Consider the following 24,270-nt stretch of genomic DNA (forward strand, 5'->3'; position numbering starts at 1 on the left):
AGTACAGTCTTTTTAACAAATGGTACATAGGACAACAGGGTATTCATTTAGAAAAGAATGAAGTTGGACCCCTATCTTACACTATATACAAAAATTAACTCAAAATGGATCAAAGACCTAAATATAAGAACTAAAATTATAAAACTTTTAAAAGGAAACAGAAGTAAATTTTTATGACTCTTGGGTTAGATAATGGTTTCTTAAAAGCACAGGTGACAAAAGATAGATAAACAAGTTCATCAAAAGTAAAAACTTTTAGGGGCGCCTGGGTGGCTCAGTCAATTAAGCATATGACTTCGGCTTAGGTCATGATGTCGCAGTTTGTGGGTTCGAGCCCCGCGTCAGGCTCTGTGCTGACAGCTCAGTGTCTGGAGCCTGCTTTGGATTCTGTGTCTCCCTCTCCCTCTGCCCCTCCCCTGCTCATGCTCTGTCTCTCTGTCTCAAAAATAAACATTAAAAAAGTTAAAATTTAAAAAAATTTTAATTAATTAATTAATTAAAAACTTTTGTGCTTCAAAAATACCCATCAAGAAAATGAAAAGAAAACCAACAGAATGGGAGAAAGTATTTGCAAATCATACATCTTATAAGGAACTTGGATCCAAAATGTGTAAAGAACTCTTACAACTCAAAAATAAAAACACAAGTAATCCAATTTTTAACTGGCTAAGGAATCTCAATAGACATTTCCCCAAAGAAGAAAATAATACAAAGAGCCAATATGCACACAAAAGGATGCTTAACATCATGAGTCATTAGGGCAAATCTAAACCACAATGAGATTCCACTTTACACCCACCAGGAAAACTAAAACCAAAAATACAATAATAACAAGTGTTGGCAAGGGATATGGAAAAACTGGAACCCTCATGCATGATAAGAATGTAAATAGTGCAGGGGCACCTGAGCGGCTCAGTCGGTTAAGCGTCCGACTGCGGCTCAGGTCATGATCTCACAGTTGGTGAGTTCGAGCCCCGCGTTGGACTCTGGGCTGACAGCTCAGAGCCTGGAGCCCGCTTCAGATTGTGTGTCTCCCTCTGTCTGCCCCTCCATTGCTTGCACTCTGTCTCTCGCATTGCCTCAAAATTAAATAAACATTAAAAAAAATTAAAAAAAAAAAAAAAGAATGTAAATAGTGCAGCCACTGTGAAAAACTGTGAAAAACTGTTTGGCAGGTCTTCAGAAAGCTAACTATAGAGGCACCATATGACCCAGCAATTCTACTCCCAGGTATACCACAAGAGTACTAAGAACATATGTTCACCCAAAACTTGTAAATGAATGTTCATAGCAGCATTATTCATAATAGTCAAAAAGTGAAAATAACCCAAATATCCAACAATGGACAAATGGATAAATAAAATATGGCATATCCATATGATGTAACAGTATTCAGCAATATAAGGAATGAAGAACTGATACATTCTACAACATGGATGAGCCTTGAAAACGTTATGCTAGACACAAAAGGACACACACTATATTCCATTTATATGAAATGTCCAGAATAGGCAAATCCATAGAGACATAAAGTAGATTAGGTGTTGACAGGGATTAGAAGGAGGGGGAGTATACAGAGTGACTGTTAATGGGTACAGGGTTTCTTTTAGGGAGTGATGAACATCTTCTAAAATTAGAAAATGATGATAGGTATATAACTCTATGAACATACTGAAAACCAATGGGTTGTACACTTTAAAATGGTGGATTTTATGGTATGTGAATTGTATTGTAATAAAGCTGCTTTTTTTAAAATCTACAGTAGAAACCTTTCTAAAAGTAAGCCTTGAACTAGGATAAGAAAGCAAAGTAATATTTGGACATGCACACAAAAAGGCAGACAAACTGTTCCAAGTAAAGAAAACGGCATGAATTGAGGCTCAAATGTGGAAATATACATGGCATATTCAAGGAATAAATTAGTACATTGACTAGACCAGTACATTTGTATAGGGAAGTAAAATAAAGCTAGAGATATCTATGATGTGTACAGGACAATACTGACCACAGAGATTTGAACTGTAAACCAAACCTATCTAATAAAATTTTAATACACACTAAGTGACATTCCTAGGTAAATTCAGGAAATACTGAAGATACGCTTTTCAATTTTATATAGACATAAGATTAAATAAAACTAAACAACTTCCAGGAAGTGTCTCTGGTTTCTATTCTGAATGTCAGAAACCAAATACTAAATGAAACATTGAATAAATCTTAAATCTTTTGATATTAAACTTACCAGATCCTCAGGAGTTGCCCGATGAACTGTAAGATCATTCACAGTATTCTGCAAAAAAAGAGGACCTTTCTTTAAAAACAACAAAAAAAAGATTCCTTGCAAAATATTAGTATATATTGGATTTTTTAAAAAATAGGACTTAAATGTTTATTAACTTTCTTTGGGTTATTTTCTTACAGGAAAATTTTTCTTTAGACTAGGTTAAAAAACATTTAAAATCAATTTTAGTTCATTTTTGATAAATTCATTTTCCTTTTTTAAAAAAACCTTTTTTATTTTTTAACTTTTTTTTTAAGTAATCCTTATGCTCAGTGTGGGGTTCAAATTCACAACCCTGAGATCAAGAGTTGAATGCTCTACTGACTGAGCCAGGCAAGCGCCCCTCAAAAATCTCCTTTTCTTAGTTTAAGCCTTCTGTACCTTTTTTTCTCCTATATGCCAGATGGGCCTCAGTTAAAAGATTATGTACTTAACTAAATAAGCAAGCTAACCTCCAAGAAACCTTTCTTTAAAGAGTTAAGGGATTTGTCTGATCATCTCATTTTAGCAAGATAAAATTGCTATTTTAAACTGAAATAGGGGTACCTGGGTGGCTCAGTTGGTAGAGCTTCTGATTCTTGGTTTCAGCTCAGGTCATGATCCCAGGGTCATGGAATTGAGCCCTACGTAGCCCCACATCAGGATCCATGCTGAGCAAGGAGCCTGCTTAAGATTCTCTCTTTCTCTCTCTGCCCCTCTCCCCTGCTCACACACTCTCAAAGTAAATAAACAAATAAATAAAATTATTTATATTCTCACATAATATATAAAACAAATGTGTTAATTTAAATTAAAATAAAATGTTAGTTTTATTATTCAAACTTCTTATCACATTTTTTCACATCCTCCAGAAAGTTATATCACACCTATGACCTTATATTGTTCATTTATGTGTGGTTAGGTATGAGTATGTACTGGATTTTAATGGCTGAAAATGGATTCAAACTCCTGGGACCAAAACGAATTTCTATCCAGGAACCAGTATCCTCAATCTAAATATTAATATGGATTATTGTTAGTTGTCTTGGTTAAAAAATAACAGGCTATTTTTAGATGTCTTACAGAAAATAAGCAGTGTATTTACCAAGCAGTCATACATTCCATTAAAACAATAAATAAAACAGGGTAGTATGTAATTCAAAATGAGTAAGTTTAACTAAAATTGTAGTTTTCAAAATGCACTCCGGAATGAGGCACCTCTCAAGATTCCTGAAAGATAAACTGTGACCACTACAGAGAGGTTAAATCTGTATCCATGCAAACAACTTAAGCATAGAATCTGTCACACATAATAAGGGATAAAGTCCGAGTGCACTGTATAATTTCATAAAATATGAAAATAGTCACTTATGTAAAAAGGTACTAAACCTACATGGCAGGCCTACCACACTGCACAACTCCAGGAACTCCCGCTATTACTCTAGTCCATGTAAAAGTACCCCCTTGGAACTAAGCTATGCACAGCCTACACAACTTTAAGTAGCTGCCCTACAATTTGGCCCTTTTCAAAATGACTTCAGCCATTTTGTCATACAGATTTGGTAAGGCAGGAAATAAAACAAGTTAGAGTTCTACTTCTAACAGAAATAGAACTGGGTCTGGTGAAATGGCTTATATTAGAAGATGGATATATTCAAAGACCTAACTTTTTGGTCACAGTTCATACTTAACTCAAGCGTTCTCTATACTAAAATTGCCATTCCTCTCATATTAATTTAGAAAAGTACAAGACAGGGGCACCTGGGTACCTGAGTCAGTTGAGTGTCTGACTCCTGGTTTCGGCTCAGGTCGCGATGTCAAAGTTCATGGGTTCAAGCCCGGAGTCAGGCTCTGTGCTGACAGCAAGGAGCCTACTTGTGGTTCTCTCTCTCCTTCTCTCTCTCTGCCCCTCCCCCGCTCATGCTGCATGCTCGCTCTCTCTCAAAATAAAAATAAACTTTAAAAAAAGAGTTTAAAAAAAAGTACAAGATATAACTATAAGATCTTGAGAATTATTCTTAATAATCATAATAAAATTCAAGCATATAAGTTATATGCTTGGATTTAGTTCTCATGGGAGAAAATATAATTTCATTAATACTACTATTGCTTAAAACTATTTTCTTTTGAAATTGCCTTTATATATAAATTATAAGCCATTTCAAAAAAATCTCATTATTTTTATCAAAACAGTATTATTCAGTTTGCTCTCTCCTCCTTCATTCACCATTTACTCCAAATGACTTAAAACTACTTTCAAGTTCAGTCTACAAAAAACAGATTTTTCCAGCACTAGAGATAATAAAAAAGCAAATGAGGAACATTCTGAATGTAATTTCAAATGGTGGGTTTCGATTATGTTTTGAGCAATAGCAGCATATCAGAACAAATATTAAATTTCCCAAAGTAACCACTCTGAAGTAGACAACTTAAGTTATCACATGTATTTTTTTTTCTTTTAATCAGTTTCATTTATTACCTTAGAGTCACACCCTTATAATATCTTATAGCAAATCAAATGACAACAAAGTAATATAAACACAGATAAGTCCCCCTGACCCACTTCAAAAAGGCTGTCAGTTTGCCCAGAAGTTTCCAAGTCCAAAAGAATCCCAGAGATCCAAAGTAGTCCCTGACTAGTTGCTCTCCACAACTAGAAAGAAAAGGAACCTAAAGTGTTATGGTCCAAACTAAAGTACCAAGCTGCACAAGATAAAGATCCCCTTGATAATACCAAACAGTATCAGAGTGGAAGCCAGGGATCACATGTCCCAAGTACTTGAGACTTGTCTTACATCTTAACAGAACCTTTCTACTGAAACTGACCAGCCTCGGGAGGTGAAAAACAAACAATTCAGGAGAGAGAGTAAGAATCACCCATTTTATCAGCCAAAAATGCCACTCATATGATTATGATGTCACTGGTTGCCATGGGCAAATCTAAAAAAAGTACCAAAAAAATTCAGACTTCAGCAACACAGGTTAGCTACAGTTGCCTTAAGCAGTGAGTTTTCAAAGTTCGGGAGGGGAGGGGCGCCTGGGTGGTTCAGTCGTTAAGCGTCCGACTTCAGCTCAGGTCACGATCTCACAGTCCGTGAGTTCGAGCCCCGCGTCAGGCTCTGGGCTGATGGCTCAGAGCCTGGAGCCTGCTTCCGATTCTGTGTCTCCCTCTCTCTCTGCCCCTCCCCCATTCATGCTCTGTCTCTCTCTGTCTCAAAAATAAATAAACGTTAAAGAAAAAAAATTTAAAAAAAAACAAAGTTCGGGAGGGGAGATTTTTAAAAACACTCCCCACTCTCTTAAGATTCTCTCTTCAAAGGAGGTAGAGGTTACGAGCCTCGCATGTGTATTCTTAAAAAAATCCCCAAAGGATTCTGCTCTTAAACACTCCCAGAAATCTATTGAGCCCTATTACATTTAAAGCACTGTCTTGTGTAGACTAGGTTCATGTCATCACATCTATTCCTCCAGAGCAATCTTACAGGTTTATTATCCCGCCTAGACTTACATCCCATTCTTGCTTCACTGACGTTTTCTTCTTCTTTACTTTCAGCGCTTTCCTTCCTCCTCCTCGGGTACCATAACGGTTCACTCTGACAAGTGACATCTAGAAGTAATAATCATACCACATTTTTAAAATATAAGAAAACGTGGTAATTAGGTATCACCAGATGGGAACAAAGACATCTAAGAAAATAAACTAAAGTGTCAGTAGAAAAATTTAAGCATTATGAAGGGAACAGCCTACCAAAAATACTTGGTTCTTTTACTTCACAATTAGAAAACTGTACTGATAACTATAATAAAACAGGTTTTAACTTGAAATTAGGTTTCAAGTTAATAACTTATGTATATTTGCTTAACAAAGAACTCCAGGAATAAAAATTATGACCTAAAACAGAGCTATGGCAGTAGTCACAAGCTTTGTCATCAGTTAAACTTCACCATTAATAGAGAAAATGCCAGTCAACATGCTAACAATCTAAAAGCAAAAGGAAAAAGGCAGAGAGTTGGAGTTCTTTATTAAGCATTCTAGCATTCAAAACCACTACCAGATATGTATGTGTTTACTTAAAATAAAGGTGGCTAAAGTTTAGAAAACAAGTGAGTTATATCATTTCTAGTATATTTCCACATAATACTAAATGGGGATGACTATTGATACTAAACTAGCATTTGGAAATTGCCAACATTTGCTTGGCACTTGAAATAGCAATGCTAAGGATACTGGACTAAACATTACACAAAATTTGAAAAAGACTCATAGTCTCTGTATACTAGGATTTTACAATATGTATATATGACTTTTAACAAGCAACACATATACATGAACTTCATTACACAGCTAAATAATTACAGAACTTTCCAGCTGACCCCCTTATTCCAAATTATCTTAAAACAAAAGACTGTAGTATTTTCCTTATGTACATTTTAAAAAATTATTTAGTCGACTGTAATAAAAACACCTAAATGCAAGTATTTTCATAGGCTTCTCCTTAGTCCTCTTTGCATTCTGTCTTAATCCATCATATTCATTCCTCAAACATGTTATCTATTTTCAGGTTTTACAATCCAGCAAAGAGAGAAACCTGGCTTTTACAAGTTAGAGAAAAATCTTTAACTTGTGTTATAGTGATCATGCTGATAATAATGATGGCATTAGCTAACACATATTATGTGCATGCTGTCTACAAGGTAGTGTTCCAAGTAAGCTCTTCCTACACAGTACTTCCTTTAATTCTAACAATAATTCCATTAAGTACTTACTATTTGTCACTCATTTTACAGCTAAGGGACAAATAGTTAACCAACTGTGAAGGTCACACAGTAAGTGGCAGAACCATAAATACCATTTTAAAAATGTGGAATAGAATAGAACTAAAAGTCCAGAACAAACCTTTACATTTACAATCAGTATATTTTCAACAGAGGTGCCGAGAAATAATTCAATAGGGAAAGAACAGTCTTTTCAACAAATGGTGCTGGAACAACTGGAAATCCATACAAAAAAGAATGAATTAAGACCTCTACCTCACAACATATATACAACTTAACTTAAACTACCAACTTCAGTGTAAGAGCTAAAAGTACAAAACTCCCAACAGAAAATATAAGCATAAATCTTCATGAACCTTGGGTTAAGCAATGGTTTCTTAGATATAACACTAAATATAGAACACTAAAGAAACCAAAGAAAAAATAAAGTGGACTCCATCAAAATCTAAAACTTTTGTGCTTCAAAAGACACCATGAAGAAACTGAAATGAGGGGGCGCCTGGGTGGCTCAGTCAGTTCAGCATCTGACTTCAGCTCAGGTCATGATCTCACGGTTTGTGGGTTCAAGTCCACAACAGGCTTTACACTGATAGCATGGAGCCTGCTTCAGATTCTCTCTCTCCCCTTCTCTGCCTCTCTCCTGCTCATGCTCTCTCTCTCTCTCTCAAAAAAATAAACATTAAAAAAAGAAAGAAAGAAAATGAAATGACAGCCAACAGAATGGGAGAAAATATTTGCAATTCATATCTGATAAGGAACTTGGATCCAAAATATATTTTAAAAAAAAGAAAACCTTACAACTCAACAATAGAAACACAAATACTCCAATTTTATTTATTTATTTATTTATTTATTTATTTATTTATTTATTTATTTTTATTTATTTTTGAGACAGAGAGAGACAGAGTGCAAGTGGCGGAGGGGCAGAGAGACAGGGAGACACAGAATCCGAAACAGGCTCCAGGCTCTGAGCTGTCAGCACAGAGCCCGACACGGGGCTCGAACCCACGAACCGTGGGATCATGACCTGAGCCGAAGTCGGACGCTTAACCGACTGAGCCACCCAGGCGCCCCATACTTGATATTTTTTAAAAGTGGAATTGTTTCACTAATTTTTTTCAACATTTAAAAAAGCTAAGCATGTGATCATAACGTATTGAATTAGTGATTTACTTGTAAGATTTTTTTAATTTATTTAAATTCAAGTTAGTTAGCATATAGTGTAGTACTCGTTTCAGTAGAACCCAGTGATTCATAACATACATATAACACCCAGTGCTTATCCCACAAGTGCCCTTCTTAATATCCATCACCCAATTAACCCATCCCCCACCCACCTCCCCTCCATCAACCCTCCGTTTGTTCTCTGTATTTAAGAGTCTCTTATGGTTTGCCTTCCTGTCTGTTTTTAACTTATTTTTCCTTCCCTTCCCCTATGTTCATCTGTTGTGTTTCTTAAATTCCACATAAGAGTGAAATCATATGATATTCGTCTTTCTCTGATTGACTTATTTCGCTTATTATCATACACTAGTTGCATCCACATTGTTGCAAATGAAAAGATTTCAGTCTTTTTCATCACCAAGTAATATTCCACTGCATATATACAGTATAATGGGATATACATACATTATTAATTAATTGTTGATTAATATATCTTATAAGCACTTATTTATGCTAAGCACTTCACATTTAATCCCACAACGCTATGAGGCACATACTTTCTTGACAGACAATACAGCACAGTGGTTAAGAGTACACTCTGAAACCAGACTGTCTGGGTTCACATCCCAGCTTTGCCAGTAATTGTAAAATGGAACTAATTAAATACATAAGGTGCTTAGATCCCCTGCCTCGCACATACTAAGTTCTATTTAGGATTAATGACAATGATGTCACTGGTAGCTATTAACCATTTCTCAAATGAGAAAAATGGGGCTTAAAGAGATTACGTATATTATATTGCTCAAAGTCACAAATAATGGGCAGCTTGGAGGTGACATTCAACACCAGGTCTAAATGTAATGCACCGCCTAGAAAATGGTACCAACACTGTGTTATGTCTGATTGGTTCTATATTTTCCAAATTCTCTACAATGAACCCAGGTTACTCCTAAGATAATTCATTTCATGTTACATTATTTAAAATCCTATACTTATTCAGGGGCTGAAATTCTACAAGCCTCAATTGTGAAAAACCTACCATGAATCTGAAGTATGCAAAAACTTATGAGCAGTCAAAAGGCCCAGGTACTTGTTTCTTTCATTCAAGAGGCCCTCAACATCACAATATTTGAAATTTAGGAAAAGCAGTACTTTTTAAATCATAGCTATTTGTACACTAATGGTGACTTCTGATGATAAATATAATGTATTCAAACAGAACTTTTCTTAAGCAGAGAGACAAGGAAATTAATATAAACAATTGATCAAATGCCTGAGTATTATTTGTGGAAATATCAACAGTTATCAATTTTAGCATAAGAAAATGTTATGTCCAAAACACCTCCATATTCACTGCCGAAAACAGTGGTGAAATGAAGGGATATGCTATGGTCTGAATGTGTCCCCCCAAAATTCATGTTAAATTCTAACCCCCAAAAGTGATGGAATTAGGAGATGGATGGAGCCTTTGGAAAGTGGGGTCTTTGGGAGGCAGAGCCCTCATGAATGGGGCTAGTGCCGTCATAAAAGAGGCTCCAGAGAGATCTCTAACCCCTGTCACCATGTGAAGACACAGCAAGGTATGCTGGCTATGAACCAGGAAGAGGAGCCTTACCAGAACACGACCATGCTAGAGCCTTGATACTGGACTTCCCAGCCTCCAGAACTATGAGAAAAAAACCTCTCATTTATAAGCTATCTAGTCTAGTATTTTGTTATGAAAGTCTGAATGAACTGAGTATACAACTGTTATCTTTTTTTTTTTTTTCACTTCAATTTAGCCTAGCAAAGCTGGCTGTGGTTACTCTAAGACAACTCACAATGAATCATGACCATTGTATAATCCCTGACCCTTGAGTTTGGGCAGGATCCATGGCTTATTTAGTTTTTTTTCCCCCGTGATTTGTTTTATCCAGTAAAACAAGACAAATGTGAGATATCCTTCCTTTGATCACATTACGTTATATAAGTCTTATATATAGTCTTATAAGTCTTATATATAAACCTTATGTTATATAAGGAGAGTAGAGCAAAAGAGTCCTACTGCTGGCCTTGAAGAAGCCAACTGTCACTGTGACTGTCTGTAAAAAGGGCCATATGGTGGGGGCAGGGGGTGGGGGCAGGGAGGGTGCCTGGATGGCTCAGTTGGTTGAGCGTCTGACTCTTGATCTCAGCTCAGGTGTTGACCTCAAGGTCATGAGTTCAAGTCCCACCTTGGGCTCCACACAGAGCATACACTGGGCGTGGAGCCTACTTAAAAAGGGGGGAGGGGCCGTATGGCACAGAATTCAGACAACTGTGGGAAGCCCCCAGCAGAAAGTCAGTATGAAGACCACCACGCCCCCCTCCCAAGGCATACAAGGCATACAGACACAAGGAAATGAATTCTGCCAGCAACCTAAGTGAGGTGAGCCTCAAGGAAGATTTTTCCCAAGCTGGGTTCCAGATGAGAATGCAGACCACCAACACCTTAATCACAACTTTGTGAGACCCTAAGCATGGTACCCTGTCCACAGGAATTGTGAGATAATAAATGAGTATTGTTTTAAGTCACTAAGTGTGTGGTAATTTGTAACACAGCACAGGAGACTAATGTACTGGCCAACTCTAAGTTCAGCCTGTGTGTGCCAAGATCACAAAGGTAGAACTAAGCTGCTATCCCACCTATGGACTTCCTTCCACCAACAAATTTCATGAAGGAATGAAGGAGAGGCATATTTTGGCACTTTTATGTACTAACCCACAGTTACACATCAAACTTTTGTAACATGGGAACCACCTTTGCACTGAAAAGTGTTCTCCTGAACATCACCAATAAGGATGACCATATTTTTCTTAACCCAGGATCAGACTCTATGGTCTGACAGAGAGATTCTTGTGCTACTCAGAGAAATCAGATTTCATACGGGAGCTATAGTTTACATGTTGAAATGTCAGACTGTAGAGATATTCTGACGGTTTGTAGTACTAAGGAGTACAAAATCAGCACAGCCCAGAAAATCTAGGCCTGTTTGGAGAAAATCTAAAATATCAATAGCTTCCTAACAGATAAAATTATTGGTGTCGTCTTACCTTTCAAGCCCTTTCCAACTCTACAGACTCCCACTCCTGGAAGCCCTCCCCTCCCTTGACTTCCATGGCACTCTTCCTCCTGGTTTCTCTCCTATTCATCTATCCTTTTCTTTGCAGACTCTGTTGGCGCCTCCTCAGATAGCACATAACCAAGAAGCCTCACCCAGTTGTATCCCAAGCCTCTTGTCTTTCCATTGGACACCCTCTCTCTTCATGCAATAATTCTTTTTGGATGACACTGGCGATAAAATAGTAAACAGGTCTAATACGGTGCCAATTCTTATGCAGCTTGTTTGCTAGATCACCAATAGGCAGTTCACCTCTTCCCTCAGTGATCTCACCCACACCCTTAAGCAAAACTACAAATGCACTGAGCAAACAAGCACAAATCAAGGCTCCACACCTTTCCTCAACACACCTCATTTCCAACTGCCTTCTGGGCACATCTTCCAAATGTCTCACATACAGTGTAGTCAAAATACAGCTTATCATCCATGCTCCTCCCTCCCCGCCAACCTCTAGTTCTTGATATACAATTGACGTGCTCCGAACTTACAGAATTACCATCCTTCTGTTTGCTCCGGTTTAAAACCTTAGCATCATCTTCTGTTCCAATCAGATACCAGATCTATTCATTCTTTCCCTGAAATATGTCTCTCCCCTATCCTCACTTCATTTCTACCACCACCGTTTTTGTCCAAGCTCTCATTTCTCCTAATTGAACTCCCTTTCACCCATTTGCTCATTTCATTATACGTTATTTCAACAAATATTTTGAAAGCACCTGCCAAGCGCCAGGCACGAGATACAGAAAGAAAGTACAATAGGCTGCACCCTCACAGAGCTTAGGGTTTATCAGAAGACCACAATTAAATGAGTAATTACAAAAAATGGGTAACACAGAAAGTAAATTCAGTGTCATGGAAATACCTTACTCTACAAAGTAAGAAAAGACCACTGCATTCCTCTAATTGCCCCCAAAATGTTTAAACTGAGAGCTAATGTATGAATAAAGCTAGAAGTGGGGGGGAAAAATGTTTCCGGTGGCAGAAAAGGCATTTACAAGTGGTTTGAGCAGTTTGACTAACAGATTTGAGGTGAGAGGCTAAAAAGAGGATAAAAAGAAAGGCGGAGGCCAGATAATGGCTTTGTAAGCTACAGTAATTTGAACACTTATTCTAAAGAACCCATAGGAAGTCACTGGAGGATTTTAGATAAGGTAAATTATGAGATTTGACTAGTGGAAAACTGATGAAAGGGAAACAAGTCCAAACGCTGTCCTTTCCAAACACTGTCCTTTCAATCAATCCTCTACCCAGATGTAAGAATACAATATAGCTCTCAGCCCTTTGCTTTCTTCCCCAAAAGATTTTACTGCTCCCTCCTGCAGGGAGGCACTCGGACCCTCTCCCTGCCTTGTGGCCCGGCTGACTTTTCTTTCCAGTCTTTTCTCCTCACATCTCCCATACATTCAGCTCTCGTCTTCACGAGTAGTTCCACCCATTTTTTACGTTCCGCGTGGAACACCCTTCACACTTTCACTCCCTTCCTTCCACGCGGCTAACTCCCACTCATTCAAGCTGCCCCTCCTGATACACTCTTTCCCGGCCATCAGTCGACTTAAATGACCCTCCCAGTCCCCAAGTACCCTGGGTAGTCAGTCTGTCTCCTACTAGACTGTAAACTCCTTAAAAGCTACAACAGGGTAGCCCCAACTCTCAGCTCTGCGCACAAGTGTCCGACAGCGGTGCACACACTCAGGGTACGCCTAAGGGGAGCGTGCCAGACAGCAACACACCCAGACACGCAACCTGACACGCACACACACTAGCAAAACACAGAGTCGCCGTGCGCTTTCCGTAGTAAAGATCCTCCACCCAGACGCCCGGAGCTCTAGGGAACAGAAGGGAGACGCCACCACCGTTCTCCCCGCCCTGTAGCCCGGTCCCTGAGACTCGGTCGGGCTGCAGGCTGAAGGCCTCCGCCACGTCATCGCAACCTGCCTTGCCGTTTCCCGACGGCTGCCTCCACCGCCACTAAAACTTCAAGCTCCAGAACTGCCGGGCCCGCCACAGGTTAACGCAGCCCGCCACTTCCGGAATGTTGCCTAGGCTACCCGAGGGCCGTACATCCGGTGGGGCCAGAGCGCAGGCGCGTCCCAAAGGCTGGCAGGGAGTGTGGTGGGTGGAGGTAGTTCCTCGTCCGTGTGCTCTGTGCAAGGTTCTGGGCAAAGCTTTCGAGGGTAGGCATGTAGCATTAGCCAGTTTCTCGTGAATCTCTAAGAGAAAGATGTCGCTCTCCACACGAAGCTTCACATATAATATTGACTTGCATTCACCTTTTTTTTTTTCCAGAAATATTACCGCCTATCAATGTGCCATAGACTAATGCTAGGTCCTGCGGGATCTAAAAATAGGCAAGATCCCTGTCTTCAGAAAGCATACTGCATAGTAGTAAACAGCTGTCAACAGACACAAATGTAAAATTAGGACTGTGACAAGTGGTAGAAGATACTAACTAGATACGAAATTTATAGGAATATTTGTTGGAATTACTCAGGAAAGCTGAAAAGCATGGGTCAGCTACCAAGAAAGAATAAAACATTCCTGCAGAGGGAGCCACATACGCAAAGCTGTGTGGCAAATGCAATAATAATAAAAAACAAAACAAAACAAAACAAAAAACTGGAAGTTCAGTATATCTGGAGATCAGAGAGCAGTGGGAGCTTGTTAGAGAAGCTGACTTAATAGGTTAGCCCCAGAACAGGAAGAGCTGTGTAGGCTATGGTAAGGACTTTACAAAGCATTTTATTTGAAAATGGAGTTAATTTGCTCCAGTAAGACAACTTCGTTTAGTCCCTGGTTTTCTACTGTTAAGACACATCCGTACAGGGATCATCAGCAAATACATCTTCAGCACCTTCTAGATGCAAAGAACTACCTTGAAACAGTTTCCACTCTGATTGGGGAAATTTTATGTACATATATTGACGGGTCAATCAATATAATCACTCCCTGCATACATTCTCAACTCCCTGCCCCTCTCTGAATTACTGTAATTCTGGGCAAAACCACAGTTCTGGCCATTGCAAAACTCCTCACTAAGTACCTGCATCTTTGCAGCTGAAACTGGAAGGAGAAAAACACCCAACATGCTAACTTTAAATTCATGATTACTAATTTTAAGTGTGCCCTTAAAAGATGCCTGAAGACCATATTAAAGATGCCCCAGTAGGGGCGCCTGGGTGGCTCAGTCGGTTAAGCGGCCAACTTCGGCTCAGGTCATGATCTCACGGTCAGTGAGTTCAAGCCCCACGTCGGGCTCTGTGCTGACAGCTCAGAGCCTGGAGCCTGTTTCAGATTCTGTGTCTCCCTCTCTCTGACCCTCCCCCGTTCATGCTCTGTCTCTCTCTGTCTCAAAAATAAATAAACGTTAAAAAAAAATTAAAAAAAAAAAAAAAAGATGCCCCAGTGATTTCTCCCACCTTCCTACAGGACGACTTTATACCTTCTGTCATGGCCAATGTATCTTCTTCTGTCCTCAGTCTTAGCCAGTGACCTTGCTTCCTACTTGATTGATAACACTGAAGCAATCTGAAGAGGATTTCCATAAGCTCCCATTGCTAATTCAGTCCTTCTATCACATCTTTACCCACAAATCTGCCTTCCAGAAGCTCAACAAAACCTAAACAAAAGAAAGATGAAGAACATTACATCAGTGTACATAATAATTAAATTGCTCAGAACCAGTAATAATAATTTTTAAAAAAATGTTTTAAGCTGCCGGAGAGAAACATTACAGAGAAACAAAAATAAGGATAACATTTTATTTCTCATTAGAACTTTGTAAGCAAAAAGACAGCATAGAACATTTAAGTGTATTGAAAGAAAAAAGCTGTTAACCTAGAATTCTTTTCTGTCAAAAATATTTTTTTCAATGAGAATGCTCCCACACATAACTGCTTCCACACATAACTGATACAATTTATCACCAGGAGATCCTCACTATGAGAAATGTTAAAGTAAATACTTGAAGCAGAAGGAAAATAATACCAGATAGAAATCTGAGTCTACATAATGAAGAGCACTAGAAATAACTTTAGGGATAAATATATACAATTATTTTTCTTATAATTTTAATCTCTTTAAAAGTAATTAACTACTTAAATAAATATAATAAAAATGTATTATGAGGTTTATGGTATATGTAAAAGTAAAATGCACAGGAACAATTGTATAAAGGCCAGAGTAGACCAGTGGAAGTCTATTATTGTAAGGTTCTTAAATTATTCCTGACATATATAATATTACTTGCAGGTAGATGTAATAAGTTAAAGATGTGCATCATAAACCTAAAGCCATCACTAAAATAATAAAAGAGATATTTATAAAAAAAGACATTACAAAAGAGATACTAAAATTTATTTGATTAATCTAGAAGCAGAAAAAGCACAAAAAAAGGAAACAACAGGCTAGAGAAATAGGAAATAAATATCAAGATGATAGATTCATATCAATTATTATATTAAATGTAAATGGTCTAGGGTTGCCTGGGTGGCTCAGTTGATTAAATGTCCGACTCTTGATTTCAGTTCAGGTCATGAGCACACAGTTTCCATGAGTTCAAGCCCCACTGTGCCAACATTGTGGAGCCTGCTTGGGATTCTCTCCCTCTGTCCCTCTCTCTCTGTTCCTCCCCCACTCATGCTGTCTCTGTCTCTCTCAAAATAAATAAATAAACTTTAAAAATAAATAAATATTGCAAATAGTCTAAATACCACTATTAAAAGGCAGAGATGGTCAGATTGTATTTTTTTTAATTGATGCCTATTAGAAGAAACATACACTAAATATAAAAATGGAAGTTTAAAGCACAAAGATGGAAAAAGATATATCATGCTAACATTAGTTAATTGAAAGTTGGAATGGCTTTATCAGTATTAGATGAACTAGTTTGCAGAGCAAAGAATATTACCAGGGATTAAAAAAGATGATTTCAGGGGTGCCTGGGTGGCTCAGTCAGTTAGGTGGCTGACTTCTGCTCAGGTCATGATCTCGCGGCCTGTGAGTTTGAACCCTGCATTGGGCTCTGTGCAGACAGCTCAGAGCCTGGAGCCTGTTTCAGATTCTGTGTCTCCCCCCTCTCTGCCCCTCCCCCACTCTCTCTCTCTCTCTCTCTCTCCCAAAAATAAATAAACATTAAAAAAAATTTTTAAAGATGATTTCACAATGGCAAAAAGGACATTCAATCAAAAATATGTAAAAATCCAATATATATATCCTATATATAAAAATCCTAAACATTTATTCACTTAATAAGAGAGCTTCAAAATAAATGCAGCAAAACTGATGGAACTGCATTGTAAAATAAAATATTCATAATTATAGTAAAAAATTTCAATGCCCTGTGGTGCCTGGGTGGCTTAGTGGGTTTGGCATTTGACTTCAGCTCAGATCATGGTCTCACAGTTCTTGCGTTCAAGCCGCATATGGGGCTTTGCATGCTGACAATGTGGAGTCTCCTTCGGATTCTTTCTCCCTCTCTCTCTGCCCATTCCCCACCCATGCTCGCACGCATGCGCTCTCTCTCTCTCTCAAAAATAAACATTAAAAAAAAAACTTTTTTAAGAAGTTTCAATGCCCTTCACTGAATAATTTATAATACAAGTAGGCAGAAAACCAGCAAAGTTATAATAGGCTTTACAACACTATCAATCATTTTGACCTGATTGATATTTATAGAACACTACTCTAACAACCAGAAGAATAACAACCAGAACAACATTCCGTTCATGTATATACAGAAATTTTAGCATGATGGACAATAATCTGGACCATAAAACAAATTTCAATAAATTCAAAAATATTCAAGTCATACCAGGAATATTCTCTGGCTATAATGTAATTAAATTAGAAATCAGTAATATAATGATTCTTGTCAAATCCCTCAAAATTTGGGGAAAAATAATATACTTATTAAAAAGCCATTAGTCAACAAGAAATCAAAACAATGTATTTTGAATTAAATGAAAATGAAATACAGCATTACAAAATTCGTGAAATGTAACTCAAATAGTACTTCAAAAGAAACATATAGCACTAAACACCCATATTAGAAAAGATCTCAAATCAGTGATCTCAGCTTTTGCCTTCAGAAATTAGATAAATAAAACAAATTAAATCCAAAGTAAGAAGAAAGAAAATAATAAATATTAAAACTGAATCAATAAAATAGGCCAAAAATAATAAAACTAATGACACTGACAGTTGAATCTTTGAGAAGATTAATTAAATAGCTAAACCTCTAAACAAATTGATCAGGAAAATTACCTATAAACTACCAATATCAGAATGAGAAAGGTGAAATATTCTATAGATGCAAAGAATGTATTTTGAACAACTGTATGGTAATACATTTGATAATATAGATAAAATGAACCACTTTCCTGAAAGACATAAATTACCAAAGCTTTCTCAAAAAAAAAAAAAAAATGCATAACCTGAATGAATAGCTCTGTATCTATTAAAGAAATTTAAATTCCAGTTACAAAAAAACCTTCCCACATAGAAAACTACAGGCCCAGATGGCTTTACTGATGAATTCTACAAACATTTGGGGGGGAAATATCACCAATTCTAAACAAACTATCTCAAAAAAAATGGAAAAGGAGGGAATACTTCCCAACTCACACTCTGAGGCCACCATTACCCTGATACCTAAACCAGACCATTACAAAAAAGAAAAAAAAAAAAAAAGAAACAAACAAAAGCAAAAAAAAAACAAAACAAAACAAACAAGCAAAAAAAGAAAAACTACACACCAATATCTCTCATGAATATAGATGTAAAAATTCTTAGAAAATTTTTAACAAAACTCTTCTAACAAAATAATTATGCTGAGCGAAAGAAGCCAAACTAAAAAAAAGTACATACTGTGTTGATCCATTCATATAAAACTCTAGAAAATGAAAACTAATATAGTGACAGAAAACAGACCAGCTGTCACTTGGGAATAGAAAGGAAACAAGGAAGGAAGCAGGAGAGAGATATAAAGGAGGAAGGAAACTTTATAGAGTAATGAATATATAGATAATGGTTTCATGGATATGTATGTATATAACACAGGTGATATGTGTGCTTTAAATATGTGAAGTTATACTAAGAAATATGTCAGTTATACTAAGAAAGCTGTTTATATAGCTTTCTCTGGGTGGTCCAAATGTGAGCCAAATGTGTTCCCCAAACCATAAGATATCCTGCTTCTACTTAGTCTACCTCCAGCTTCCCCATTCCAACTTCGAATCAGTGTTTTTGAAGTCTTCCCTTCCCTTTATAGTTTATTTCACTATAAACCTTTTCCACTCCCCTCCTGTCTTTGAGTCTCTGACAAATGCAAGTGATAGTGGCCGAAATCCTCCCTATATTAAGTTCTGAATAAATAGTCTGTTTGTTCTCATATCAGTTGACTTTGTTCCCACAACTGCTTATATCTTTTAATGACATTGATTCTTCTTCATATTGGCAAGATTTGTAATAATATCTGATAAGATACCTTTCAGTGAGGTTTAAGAGCATTTTTTTTATCCAATGTCTCTTCCAACATGAAATTTCTGGGTAATGGCCATAAGGAGCCTATTTTAGAAGTGTTGTGGGAAGCTGGGCTTAAGCTGTTCATGATAGGACTGGGTATAGTACAATATTTTGCCACATATCCGTGCAGCAGAGAAGAGTCTAATATCAGGCATATAATTTCTAAATGTATGGGCCTTCCTGTTAATAGTTCATAAGGACATAACCAATGTGTCCCTGAGGAAATGGATCAGATGGCCATATGGGCTAGTGGGAGTACTTTTACCCAAGGAAGCTCGAGTATTTCTGACAGTTTTGCTAATTTTAATTAAAGGACACCATGTTTCTTTGGATTTTTACAGAAGTTTGTAGGTGGTAAGGACAGCACAGTTTTTGAGAAGGGGTAATGCCTTACAAAGTTCTTTTAAAAGGATTCATATAAACCATGTCTTGGTCATTTAATATAAAAATTGGTATGTCCCAGGTCGGAAACAAAATCAAGTAGCTTTTCAGAGACTGAAAAAAATTTCAGCCAAGATTTTCAGCAAGAAAATGCTTCAACCCATACTAAAAATAAACAAATCCTGTGGAAAGTGATTGCTGGATAAAATTCATCCGAAGGTATTCAAAGGATCCTTGGGGCTTTGGTTCCTACCATGCCTCATCTTTACAGTTTTTCCAGGATATGCTGTTCACAAGTAACACATAACCCACAAATAATCTCCACTGTCTTTTTAAAGTTTCCCACCAGTGTTGGTTTGAAATAGTAAGCAATTTGTCTTTACCCTGATGAGTAGCTTCATGGAGAAATTCAGCTAATATCCATGAAATCTTCTGGTGCCACCAAATGGCCTTCTTGAGCATGTTGAGGATTATCTTAGTGAAGGGTATGCTGCATTTTTCCATTCTTCTGTTTCCAAATCAGAGGCTAAATGTGAGTATTTGATGATAGCCTCTTTGACTCAATCCAGAGATTTATCCTTTGGGGGCTTAGTTAGTATCATAAACTTGGTTAAGACAGCTTGTTGGCTTCTTGGCAAAATGATCTGCCAAAGCATGTCCTTTAACTTCCATATTATCTCTGTTACCATGGGCCTCAATCTTTACAATAGCTGTCTCACTAGGAAGTAGAAATGCATCTAAAAATTCCTGAGCTTGTTGTCCACTTTCGGTGGGGTGGTGAGGAAAGCAGAGGTGAGGAAAACTTTTTGTTTCTAAAAGCATCATGTACTACTCCACAAGCATACCTGCTATCTGCATGCATGTTTACTCTCTTGTCTTTGGCTGGTTAACAAGTTCTAAGTGTTATCAATTCTGCCATATGGACTAACTTTACCTCAGATAGAGGACTATCCTATAAAGGACAGTTTAGGTTAGTGACAGCATTAGAGATAGCTTGATAACTTCAGTTTCAATTTTGAAGTATGACCCATGAACAAATATTAGGTCAAGATTCTCAATGTAAGCCTCTAATAAAGCCAAGCAAAGTACAGAAAAGTCCCATCACTGAAGTAACACAGTTATGGGGTTCCTCTTCTTCAGAGCAGAAGAGTGGTAGGATTTAGGGTGTTGCAGCAATAGTAATGTAAGGGGGAGAGGGTCAACAGAAATTCATAAGAGGTTAATCAACTCACTGAAAGGTGTTGTGTGTTTTCAGTCAGCAGTAAAGTCTGTACTGCATGAGGAACCATAAAGTCTAACAGGAAACCTGGAGCTAATTCCCCAGAAGCATCGACAAGTTTTGCAGTGGCAGTATTGCCCTAACACAAAGGGTATCAGCCTTTGCAATGGGGTGAGGGTGAGGCTACAGCAAGTGATGGGTTTTTGATGGTTTCCATGAAGTTGAATTAAAACTCCAAGGCTTTAAGCCCCAGAACACTCATGCACAAATAAGCAAAAGGGTTTCTTTTGTTATGGATGTCAAGAGAAGCAGACTGTCAAAGAGCCTTCTTCAGGTTAAAGAAAGCTTGTGTAAAACCTGGGACCCCAGAAGACAGTGGATCTTACTGAAGACTTAGCCATTTCATAAAGAGGTGCCACAGTCTCAGAAAAAAATTGCACCCCTTGTCTGAAATATCCAGTGAGACCCAGATGTCATCTCAGTTGTAGTTTTGTGAAAGGTCCATGATAGTCGTGGATTGTCTTTACCCTGTCATGAGAGAATGTTTTTCCCTCCTTACCCTAAATATACTACTATGTTTTCACAGAATTGTAATTTATCTTTTTTGCGACATTATGCCTTTTTTCTGCTAAGACTGAGAGCTATAGACTTCTCTGAACAAAGTAGGAAATCATCTATATATTATATCAGAAATAAACCACAAGAGAAACTCGTATCTTTGCGTTCTTGATTAAGGACCTAAGAAAATAGGAGGGGGCTTTCAAAAAACTCTTAGGGCCTAGCTATCCACGTATATCCATGTCCTCTCAGATGAAGGCAAAAAAAAATACTGACTGTTCAGTGTAGGGATACACCCCGAAAAGGCACAGCAATGATCCACTACGTTGAGGGAGGTGGCTTGGGGAGGAACTGATGACAGGATGATATTTGGGTTAGGTACCAATGGGGAAGTAAAGATAACAATTGTATTGATATCCTGAGATCTTGAATAAATCAATATATTCTTTCCATTTCTGGCATAACAGAAATGTTACAAGGATTAGTGCACGTTATGAAAGGACTCTCAATATAAGGCCCTCAACTAAAAACGTAGACTCTTTGGCTTAGGTTTCTACCCTTGGTGATGTGTGGGTAACAGTTTGGTAATATCTATCTGAACTTTAATAGATTCTGTTCCAATTATTTTTCCTATGTCCATGGGAACATTAGCCCATAGAGTGTCAAGTACAATCTCAAGATCTGTATCTGGAGTATACATTAAGTATAGTGGAGAAGGAAAGGATTATATAGAACAGACACAAGTTGATGAGGAATTGACAAGTCCTCTGAAACCTCAAGAAATAGTCCCTCTGGTGTCCGTTTTTAATATTACAGTTCTATTTGTGAAGTATATCTCTCGCTAATAAATTTGTAGATATGGTATCACAGAGCAGGAGACGATGTTTTTTGATCAAGGACCCAAGAGTTATAGTTAAGGGCTGGGAGATAGGGACAAATCTGTGAGTTATCTGAAATACTTACACTCGTATTCTATATTTTCTCCAAAGAAGAGGTTAAGCAAAGATGACAGGATTTAATACAGCAAGATTAGTGCCGGCGAAAGCCATTTTTATTTATCCTGAAATCTCCTGTAGTTTCATCCTTGTGTTTACACCATTGAATTATGATGTAATCAACTTTTATTAAAAATGTTTCAGGTATGGCTTTAAGAAGACTTTGACTTATTTTTCAAGCCCATTTCCTGACCCTAAGGCTTTTTGTGGAGAGAGGAATCCTGTAGGTCCCTCTCCAGATTGGTCCAATCAGCTTGTGTTATCCAGGATTTAGCACTGGAGGTTCTGATCAACATGCATACAAATTGATATAGGTCAGGCAACTCTGGGTTATGTGCACCCAAAGAATTACAGATTCTTCTATGAATCTTTGCTAGTCTTGTTTGGGATTAGGAAAATCTTTCTTAATTCATCTTGGGTCTGAGGTTTAAATTCTATAGTCATCTGCATACCTGGCTTATGGGAGGGATAGACCATTGGAGGCAATTAGCATTTGGAGGTTTTAGAGAATTGTTGGGAAAAGATAGGAGGTCTGGACAAGGGAAAGAGGAAGGAGGAGGTGCAGAAGGAGGAATATTAGAGGGAAGGGGGCCACAGGAAGGCAACTGGAAGACCAGGAGGGGGAAGGCTTACTATGGAAATGAATCTAGATTATTGTTTAAGTTTGCCAAGTTTTTCACTAGCTTTGACCAAAGAATATTTTAGTGAAACAATTTTTGAACACAAAATTTCATTTGAAGGCCTCTGCAAACCAGTCAAAAAGTAGGCCCCATTGGATCTGAGAAAACTTCGTTCCTTTTCTTTTTTAAGACACCTGTCAAATGATTTTGTTCAAGTCTAGTGTCCCACAGAGTGGCCATTGAAGGCCCAGGTCATCCTTGGTGAAGTTATGTCACTTGAAACATAGGTGTAAGAATTAGAACTGTAGGGGGGCCTGGGTGATTCAGTCAGGTAAGCGTCCAACTCTTGGTTTCAGCTCAGGTCATGATCTCATGGCTTCATGGGTTCGAGCCTTGCATTGGGCTCTGTGCTGACAGCATGGAGTCTGCTTGGGATTTTCTCTCTCTCTCTCTCTCTCTCTCTCTCTCTCTGGCCCTCCCCCACTTGTACTATCTCTGTCTCTCTCAAAATAAGTTAATTAATTAAAAAATAATAATTAGAACTGTAGTGAGCAGACACTTATAAGGAACTTCTCCAAAAGGAAGAGAAAAATTAGACTTAGCTGAGCCTGTAAGAGCTGGCAACTGAAAACGATGCTTGTGCACTTTGAGTCTTGAGATCACGACTTGAAGGTAGCTGCCTCCAAATGTAGACCCAATGACCTACACCTGAAGGCAGGTGGAAAAACAGAATGCTCTCTGTGGATCAAAACCAAACTCTAAGGACAAAACAAATGAAACAAAGGATAGGCGATCCAAAGCAAAGTTTGTCCAAAAGAATGCTGGCCCAGTGTTCTATGTTGTGACAAACAATACTTTTAGACAACATAGCACAAAACAGAAGCAGAAGAGAGAGTAAAAAGGGATGAAAAAGAACAGCCTGACTCCACCAAAGATGCCAAACAAATGGGAACCAATAACAAAACCCATGTATCCAACTGAGACTAGGTAGCCACAGAACTCAAAAGCGAGGAAAGGGGAGCTCAGACAAAAAGCTCACTTACCATGTCAACACACACTCAACACTGCGAGGGGTAAGGCGCAGGGGCCTTGGTGTGTATCACATCTGGTTAAAGGATGGAGTCCACGGTGACAGGCAGTGCAGACAACGTCTCATCGGAACCTTCAAGGAAAACTAGGGACATAAACAAAAACCACTCAAATGAAAACAGAGGTTATTTATTCAGAGCTTGCTGTAGCAAGCCACCATCACTTGTGTTTAACCAAGACTCAAAGGCAGGCAGGGGACTGGGAAAGCTTTATAATGAAAAAAAAAGGGAAGGTTTCAGAAATACTCTGATTGGACCTCGGTAGCACAGAGAAGCTGCGAGCAGGCTAACTAGAAGTGGGCCATTTTATGGTTTGTAGAGCATATTTAGCTTCCTCTAGTTGATCCTGAGCTGGAAGCAGAGGCAAAAACTGGGGAAGCTGGCAGTCACTGACCAAGTCCTGATTGTTCTGGGCCATTTGCTACAGAGACTGTGTTTTGTCTTCCAGGACCAGTTGCTGTAGAGGTTGGGGTCAGAGGTCTATTTTCATATATGGTCTGGTCATGATCTGTTTGTGTATTTAGCCTCTCACAGTGCAAGCTTGGGAT

The 24,270-nt window shown here is 38.1% G+C and overlaps 1 protein-coding gene across 6 annotated transcripts in view; it reads right to left on the reverse strand.

The window, feature by feature from the left end:
- The window catches only part of SPICE1 (spindle and centriole associated protein 1), a 59,475-nt gene extending 44,696 nt beyond the window's left edge, over positions 1 to 14,779 (reverse strand). Inside the window, exons 1-4 of one of the 6 annotated variants that reach the window (XR_006207811.1) lie at positions 11,273 to 11,615; positions 7,158 to 7,251; positions 5,769 to 5,867; positions 2,243 to 2,290 (exon numbers count right to left, since the gene is read on the reverse strand). Coding sequence is in view for 5 of the 6 variants with exons in the window: in XM_042957156.1 (XP_042813090.1) it covers positions 2,243 to 2,290; positions 5,769 to 5,867 (147 nt within the window). In the remaining variant the exon portion in view is untranslated. Of the gene's footprint in view, positions 1 to 2,242; positions 2,291 to 5,768; positions 5,868 to 7,157; positions 7,252 to 11,272; positions 11,616 to 13,275; positions 13,355 to 14,756 lie in introns of those variants that run through there. The other 5 variants (XM_042957156.1, XM_042957155.1, XM_042957157.1 and 2 more) reach the window with 5 other exon arrangements.
- Between the last annotated feature and the right edge of the window lie 9,491 nt (positions 14,780 to 24,270).

Source organism: Panthera tigris, chromosome C2 (assembly GCF_018350195.1).
Source record: "Panthera tigris isolate Pti1 chromosome C2, P.tigris_Pti1_mat1.1, whole genome shotgun sequence".
Classification (NCBI taxonomy): Eukaryota; Metazoa; Chordata; class Mammalia; order Carnivora; family Felidae; genus Panthera; species Panthera tigris.